Source organism: Squalius cephalus, assembly GCF_949319135.1.
Source record: "Squalius cephalus genome assembly, chromosome: 4".
Taxonomy (NCBI): Eukaryota; Metazoa; Chordata; class Actinopteri; order Cypriniformes; family Leuciscidae; genus Squalius; species Squalius cephalus.
This window is the reverse complement of record NC_137125.1, coordinates 19,116,976-19,126,167: the sequence shown is the minus strand read 5'-3', so window position 1 is coordinate 19,126,167 and position 9,192 is coordinate 19,116,976. Positions and strand designations below refer to the sequence as shown.

The following is a 9,192-nucleotide window of genomic DNA, read 5'->3' as shown; positions in this document are numbered from 1 at the left end:
AAAAAATATGGATTTATAGCTTTTGAAAAAAAATCTGGATGGATTAATAGCGTTTTGGAAAAAAATCTGGATGGATTTATAGCGTTTTGGAAAAAAATCTGGATGGATTTATAGCGTTTTGAAAAAAAAATCTGGATGGAAAGATATTTCATGTCTTTACTTGTCACTTTACTTAACACTTAACACTGCTACAGTTGAAGTTTGAAGCCGTGTTGGTAGTAAAAATATTGTGATGGTAGTAAAATAGGTGGTAAAAAGGTAGTAAATTCAATTCAAGAATCTCTGTATAAACCCTGTGAAAGCTGTCGACCCTGTTGGGAACTTTTTTCGCGGGCTTCAGCTTAATATCATTCCAAGGGTTCCATATTCTTGTAAGGAATATGACTTAGCTCAAATGATTATAGGGAATCAAAATTATGAATCGGGTTGATTCATCTAATCAAAGATATTCTTACAATATTAATAAATTGCTGAAATTTAGACCCATTCGTATACATCAATATTCAATTACAATGAATTATAATTTAATCATTAATATACCAAAAGGTCCCTCTTTCAGATCAATTAATCAGAATAAATTTTAAGGGAAATTAATGTATTAATTAAACAGTTGTTTGTCCCGCAAACTGGTCGTAAAATTAATTCCATCAACTTCTCAACAAAATTATCTCTTTCTTATAATTCAAAGAAAGCTATTTTCTGGCCATGAAAACAACTCTCCTGTTCTTATAAAATTAGGTTACTGAAATCGTAACAAGATAAAGCATGTAGCTTAAGATCAACAAATCATTGATTTCGTAAAATGAGCATTGAGACAATCAGGAATATATGGAATTTAATAATTGAACTAATGAATACATAACTACAATTCACACAGAGTAAATATGTATGTATATACAGAACATGTAAACAAAATACAAGACTAAACGAATAACGAAAATGAGGGAGAGAGAGAGATCGGACAATGAGGGAGATGAGACCGGAAAATGGGAGAGATGAGAGAAAGTGAAACTAACATGTGCGATCAAAGAAAAGATCACAGTTAGGCAAAATCACAGACCAGGTCACCTTTGAGAGACAACAAGAAATCAGATTACATTAAAAGTTCAATAAACTTATCTTGCAAAATGGTTCTCTTTGTTGCTGAAGAACGGCGAGTTCGTGCGTGTGTCCTAGGAGCAGCGTGCGTGTGTTTCTTTAAGAAAGCAGGGCTTGCTTCGGTTGAGCGCGGCCGCGGGATGTTCAAGTCTCTTTAAAGTTGAGGTTGCCGGCTACGTTTGCTTTGCTGAACGTAGGGAGAGTCCGAAGACGAAAATAAAGAAAAGACTTAAAGAAAAAGTAAAACAGAGAACGCTCCCAAAAAGGGAGCCATATGGATCTTCTCGCTGACGAAGAGGGTTCGTAAAAGTGCTCCCAGAGAGACTTCGGTGTCAGTCTCTTATGGAGAGGATGGGTTCACGCCTCTGTTCGCACGAACAACCAATGAACGTCCAAAGATCTGAAGCGGGAACAAGTTGCTTTGTCTCTGGGGGAGACACCCACTCGAGTGAGTTATGGTGTTGTCAAATTTGAGAAGATTTGCTCAAATTGCCAGAGAATGTTGGTGAACACTCTCTAACTAAAACACTATTGATTAAAGAATACATTTCAAAACCACACCTCTATTATAAAGCAAAACTAATCACACATACATATCGGAAGGTATACATTCAAGAGCATATTTCTATATGAAGTTGCACCCAAAGGATGTTTTGTGTGTGTGTATGTGTGTGTGTGTGTATGTCACATAGGAAGTTTCGTTATCTCTCTGTGGGCCCTTCTGAGGCTCCCCACAGGGAAGAAGAATGTTGGTTTCAGGTTTCTGGAGTATCTCTGAGATGCCATAAGTGTCAGAAAAGTCCATTTGCTCCAGTCTCTCTGGAACCGGCGTATGATTTGTAATTGTGAGTCAAGAGGTTACAGCGCTTTAGTAAGCTTAGCAAAGAACGTTTTGGGAAGGACTGTGCTTAGAAAACACAGAGAGTCTGAATTTGTTAATTCAGGCCAAACGAATGAATGATTCAAATAGCCCAGTCGCTACATTCTGTTCCGGGTCCGCTCTCCCTTTGGCACATAGATGGTAACCATAAGCTGATACGGTAAGACTTCAATTTATTGATCATGTCAACATTGATTATTATTAATGTAATTAGTTTGGTTTTAAAAAAGGCTTTAATGTCATGATTTCTTACCTACTATTCCCCCCATTATTAAACAAATTATTTTGTCCTTACAGCTGGAGAATTGTTATACATGGAGGGATTGATGGGTTTAGCCGGCGCATTATGTATCTTTGTGCAAACAGAAATAACAGGGCTGCAACTGTTCTCCAGTGTTTTCTCACTGCTGTCAGCATGGTTTACCCCACTGCGTTCGAAGTGACAAGGGAGGAGAAAATGTTGAGGTTGCAAGATACATGTTGGAGCATCCAGAACGGGGACCTAGTAAGAAGATTGTCATGTAATTGTTATGCCCGTGGGATGTTATCTCCCAATACCACTTTAAATGAAACAGCATTTAACAGTATTACTGGTAAATCAGACTATTAAATAGACAAAGGATGTGAATGCTGTGGTCATATCCCCCATAACCCAAAAAAGTTTGTCCAGTTAGGGACCGTTCGGTATTTATGGAAGGGGCCACCGGAGGAAAATAGGGGAGGGTCATGTCTTTTTATTCTTTGTTGAGGGGAGGGTCATCCAACTTTTTTTAGTCTAGGGCGAGGGTCACCCAACTTTTATATTCATGAAAACAGCAACATTTCAAAGTGGCTTGTTTGGTGCTATTTTTTTCCATTTAGCTCCATGTTGATCTCGCGTTATCAGCCCTCCTTCGATATCAGATGGGTCTGACCCAACAAAAATCCAGTTTGGCGCTGTTTGACAGTGCGCGCGCACTTCAGTTCGCGCTGAGAAAAAGTGCATCATGTCAGAACAGAACGCCAATGAAATGTTTACCCGGCAAAGCTTTAAAGCACGAGCAAATAATGAACTTTTGTGATTGCAAATAAGTGCACAGTGTCCTGTGAGTGTAACTCTACCGCCGCATTAACATGTGTGACGTGAATGTACGTCGAGTTTTACAGTAGGCTATTGGGACTGAGGAGCCAGAACAGCAGCTGATAGAATGTGCGCTGTATAGCGCGATACTACCATATTTTAGTTTCCATTCTTATTTTGTTTCCACGATGTGTAAGATGTAGGGCTACCACATCTTTAAATTACTATTAGTATTATAAATTCATTCAAATTGGGCGATTCCAGTGTTATGGACGTGACATTTGCAGTCAAAACTTGAAATATAAATTCTCAGAAAATGCATTTAATACCAATATTTTGAAACGTCTGAAAGGAGTCAAGACATTAGAAAAATATCAGTCTACACATGCGTTTTATATTTAATATGAGGGAAATACACATGTGACGTGACACAAAAAATCTTTAACTTTTAGGTGGCAAAATATTTTTTAGTAATTCTATAAATTACACTGTGCAAACCATACCCACCGGATTAATAAAGATCGGCCTCCACAGAACATAAAATATTATATTATTTTTATTTTATTTTTCGTGTTCGCATTTAGCAAAAAAAAAACAAAAAAAAACAACAACAATGTTACGGGCGTGACAGTTCTCCATTACGGACATGACCGCTCTGAAAGCGAAATTTCACAGAGACCTCAAACAGAAAGCACAAAGCCTTTCTTTAAAGTAAATTTCGTTTTTTTATTAATTGTATCTTAATTTTAATCAATGTTTCATCTGGATTTAATAAATAAGAAGTAAAAATAGTAGAAAATAGATAGCCTAATCATGACACGGAGGCGCGGGCGAGTGAACTGGACTCTTGTCTCATAAATGAACCGAGACTCAGCGTAAGGTAGGCTACTTGCCTCACAGACCTGAGAAATATATAGAAAGCTTGAAATGTCTACTTTTAAACAGAACAATTCAAAACGAAGGAAAACAGACTGCTTTCTGCTTATGAAATGTGCATTTCTCTCTGGCACGTTCTGAGAAGATCGCGACGCATCGTCAACTTCATCTTTGCAGTCGACACAGAAAACACTTGTTTATTAATAAACAATTAAAATGTTTCCTTGCTATATTTGACATATTAGTAATCATTACTTTTGCCGGTTCTTTGTGACAGCTTTTAGATGCTTTATTGGCAGCGCCAGCCACATGTTGAACGAGTCACACCGCATCAGCACCGAAAACATGATTTTTTTCAAATCTAAAATCAAAAATCGTGATACGAACCGAATCGTAGGTTTGGTCTATCGTTACAGCCCTAGTAAGATGAGAAAGCAAGAGTTTAACGTTATGGTTTAAAAAAAAAAAAAAAAAAAAAAAACAATGGCTGAACATCTTTGCCAAGCGCAAACCAGTAGGCTACAGAAGTAGGCTAATCAATAAATTATCGGGGAGGGTCATGCCTTTTTTCACAATCATTTTGGAGGGTCATAGAAAAATTTATTGCTGGCGAAGGGAGGGTCATGTCTTTTTTGACAACAGATCTCAAAACTCCTCCGGTGGCCCCTTAAATAAAAAACGAACAGTCCCTTAATATCGTAACTGTAACTTTTCTGATTTTTTTAATGCTATTACCAAAATGGATTAAATGCAGGAAATGTATTTTTATTCAGATTTGTCATTGTTCAAAGCCCCACCCAACAAATAAGTTGTCTGTCTTTCCGTGTCTTGCCCTTCTATGCAACTGATATAAATCAGAGAGAAGAAGCCACATCACTGGGAAGAGCATCCACAACCAGAGAATCGAGAGGCTGTGGCGTGATGTGTGGTGCAGTGTTGTTGGCAACTACTACACCACGTTCAGGTAGGCATGTGATGCTATCAAATGTTCAATTTATCACTGTATACATTGTTGCAATTATTGAAATAAGTTGTGTGATGGATTTTTAATAGATAAGATAGTAAACTATCTTTTAAACTAACCATGATTTAAACAATTCTAACATATAAACCTTACTTCCCCTTTTAGGCCTAACAATTCTAACACTCTAAAACAGGGGTGGGCAAACTTTTTGGCTCAAGGGCCACACTGGGTTTTAAAAATTTGACAGAGGGCCGGCCCAGTAGCAGATTATGAAGCACGATCTCATGAAAGTGCGTATCTATACCACAAATTTTATTTCTCGTGCCATTTATATGCCAAAAAATTTTTTTGTTTGTTTTTTTGCGTGCATGCTACACACTGTAAACCCCTTGGTTAGGATTAGGGGTGTGGAGTGCGTGCCTATTATACGCCATAAAGTGCATATGCACGCGAAAACATATTATGCACTACAAAAACAATTCGTGGTATTCGCACTTTCATAAGATCGGCTGAGCAAACAGACAACGTGTGGCAACGTCTGTGCGAAATTCAACAACTGAGAGACGACATTCTGACAATACATTTTTTTATGCTAGATATCCCCCATTTAGCATGTTTTGATGTTAATTTTTAAAGATGTTAGATAATTATAGCCTATACTTTTTAAATATTGTTTATCCTTATTATTATTTAATGGCCTAACAGTAAATTAGAAACAAAACATCTGCAAGTGTACACTTAGAAGAGTAAAAATTACCTACGTTAATTCAACTTTATTAAAACTGAATGGCAATTTGCACTTCCAAAAGTCATACATTTGTGGAAATAAACGAATATACTAATTTATTTTAAGAATAATAAAATAAAAAATAAAAGGCAAAGGGAGATCAGAACATTTAATGAAAAAAAAAAAAAAACGGGTTCTGTAACGTTACATGGCAGACAGGGGAGCGTAGTCGAAAGCCGGACGATAAAGGTCGGTAAACGGAATCGGGCAGGATACATCCACAAATCCAGAGGAGCAAAGAAACTAAATAGCAGACAAATCAAAGGAAAAACTAAGGTGTGCAAGCGGTTACCAAACATTTTTTTTTCTCATTGAGTTTCCAAAAAAGGAAAAAACATTAACGTGCAACAAGTCTATGCGCTCAAGTTGCTGTCTGTTTGGTTTCCATGGTGACGCGTCATTGCTTGTTACGTGACACACCGCAGCCACAACAGCGCTGAATGAATGATGATCTGCTTTTATGTCATTTTTCCTTTTTTACATTTGTTAGCTATGGCATGCAATATCTGATATTCCAATTGTCAAATATATGCAACGCAATATATATATATATAACGCAAAGTATTGCAAGAAAAAAGGCAAAATTAATGCGATCTTAAGACAATTTTTTTAAATACTCGGCGGGCCGGATTAAACAGCCTAACGGGCCGCATTTGCCCACCCCTGCTCTAAAACAATGTACTAAGACATCCTGTTCTTTGGCTAAATGTATTTTTCCCCTTTGGTGAAAACTCGTGGCTTTGATTGTGTGAGTGTAAAAATAAAAAATATGGAAATTAAACTAGACAGATGTCTAAAATTGAAACCTTGTGATTATGAAGTATTCAAGAAAACAGAGTTTGCCTCTAGCTGTTAACTGAAGGGTCTATTGAAGAACCAATCAAATTGTAGGGAAATTATGTAATGTATCATGTCATTTTTGCCATGCCCCTTTTCTTTAAAAACTATTGTATTTGTGTTTTCTGGTGGGATTCTCTCTGAAATTTGTCTGAGATCCTCCGGCCGTGCTTCTTCTTAGGAGATTCTCTGAGAATGTATCGAGTATTTTGTCCATTTAAAGGACATTTGCTGAAATCTGTCTATTTATTATTGCAGCGCTGCAAGTTTGTTAGGGGAACAGGTTAGAGTATAGGATTAGACTCAGCTGACGTCAACTGAAGACGCTCTAGAGTATAAATATTACAGGAAAGTAACGTCGACTGTAGACGAGACCCAGGTACGTAGTTAGGGTTAGGGGAAAAATCTACCACAGTTGCAAATGAAAAAAGTTTATATTGTTAGTTTAATTTTTTTTTATAACAAAAAGAACTCTGAACATTTAAATTAATTAAATGTTACAAAAAAGAAATGTGCATAGTACATAGTATAATAGTCTCTACTTTTGATATGAATAATTCATAAACATTAAATAAGAAATTTACATTTTAAAATGAATAAATGCTTTATATATATTTTTCTTTCACTGCCTGTTTTGGTTAACTAATGAATGTACTACTGTCAGGTAATAGAACCATATTGTAAAGTGTTACCTAACAATAAAAATAATCTGAAAACATTTTGTAGTCCAAATTAAAGTGTAAAAATTATGTTTACATCACTACTACACACACTTTGACGCTGCATACAGTGATGTGAATTTTAATCGGTTCATGGGGAAGGTATTCTTAAAATTAATTGTAAAAATCTGAATAATTTGTAACAAATGTTTTATTAACAATAAACTCATGTCTACCTTCAGGCACCTTGAAAGTATTGGTCAGCTGGATCCGAATCAAGACCCACACATCATCTGCCTCCATTATGTCTTCCTGTCAAGACTGAACTGGCACCTTAAGGAGTTCATTCAGATGTGGGACAGGCATCCTCTTTCCACAGAGGGAAACAGCTCTCCACGGCAGTTGTGGATTGCTGGTCTGCTTTCGGGGCAACAAGAAAATCCTGACCAGGTTGCACTTTTACCAGGTGTCATTTTTAAAGTCCAGTTTTCTGCAGACAAGACTACTTAACTGATTACTTGGTACAATATCTGAATCATGTTTCAACAGATTGATGTCACAAACTGGGGCATTGATTGGGATGGACCTGCTGCAGAACCAGACTCTGAGGCTGTTGAGGTTCCAGTAACTCCTCAGGATTTGCATCAAACAGTCGAGGAGCATTTAAGGGCCAACATTGACCCCTTTATGAGCAGTGACGTGTTTGGTGTGGACATTTACTTACAAGCCCTGTCCTTGTCCCAGTCCTTAATGGCTACACAAACATAAAAATATGTACTGCGTGTCCTTCATCAATGGCCAAGGTAAGGAAAGATGTGTATTTATTAGGGGCCAAGCACCGAAGGTGCGGAGGCACCTATTGTATCTGTTCCGGTTCTTATTCTTCTTTTTCTTCCGTTTCCGTTTCTTCCGACTGGGCGTCTATGGCAGCCAGGCTTGGGAGGGTTACTTTAAAAATGTATTCCGTTACAGTTACAAATTACTTCATAAAAAAAGTATTCAGTAATGTAATCCAAGTACTATAATTTGAAAGTAATGTAACTGATTAATTTTGGATTACTTCAAGGTCACATATATAAATAGTCAAGCAAGAAGAAATATTATTAAAAAAATATATAAAAAACTTTTATTTATTAAGAATTTGGTCCAGTGTACAATATTTGCAAAATATACACACAGGCCTGAATATATATTTATGTAAAGGGCTATACAGACATCTAGTGGCTAATGTATGGTATTACAGATTATTTTGTTTTATTTATAACTAATTTTTAACCCTCTGGGGTCTAAGGGGTTTTTGGGGTCCTTGAGATGTTCTGACATGCCCTGACATTTGTGCTTTTTTCAGTTGCTTATAAACATATAAATGACAAAGGTGTAATTACACTCTATTTAGCACAAACAGGGCTACCATATTATTTGAACAACATGTATGTACATGTTTGTATTTTTGAGAGAATAATGTTTATGTATGGTTATTGAAAAAACTAAAAACTAAAGTTTCTGAAATAAGACCACAAAACACATACTAAATATGTGTCAATAAGACTTTTGGATGTTGTCGCCTAGAGTTTTTTCTTCAAAATGATGTGAAAATCATCCTGCCTAATCATTCACATAACACAATACATTGATTTAAATTTTGCAAAACACTTTCTGTTTGGAAAGGCAATATGCGGAGTGGGCGTCAATGATCCAACACCATCATGCATATTTAGTGGTTCACACCTGAGGAGACAATAGGGCCCACATACTTAATGAGCCATTCATTCAGGTGTGTCACCTATAACCACAAGAAAGAATGCAAGAGCATTGGTTCACAGTTGGAAGCATCTCAATTTTATTTTATTTTTCCACAAATTGTGCTTGCAAATTGTATAATATCCAAGGAAAACATGTCTAGTAATTGTGCAGTTAATTCTCATACTGTATTTTCAGTTTTGGAATATGTATCCTCTCCCCAAATTTGTCAATAATAAAACACAATCAAAAATATTTAAAGAAAAGGCTTATATTTACCTTTTAAAATTT

General features: G+C 36.4%; 1 protein-coding gene across 1 annotated transcript; it reads left to right on the top strand.

The window, feature by feature from the left end:
• Window positions 1-296: 296 nt before the first annotated feature.
• Window positions 297-7,958, top strand: LOC307157416 (uncharacterized protein). The gene is made up of 6 exons (XM_079869350.1): window positions 297-358; window positions 2,074-2,138; window positions 2,276-2,483; window positions 4,773-4,878; window positions 7,404-7,611; window positions 7,711-7,958. Exons 3-6 carry the CDS (start codon window positions 2,456-2,458, stop codon window positions 7,927-7,929), a joined length of 561 nt encoding a protein of 186 aa, XP_079725476.1. The 5' UTR covers window positions 297-358; window positions 2,074-2,138; window positions 2,276-2,455; the 3' UTR covers window positions 7,930-7,958.
• The last annotated feature ends 1,234 nt before the right edge of the window (window positions 7,959-9,192 follow it).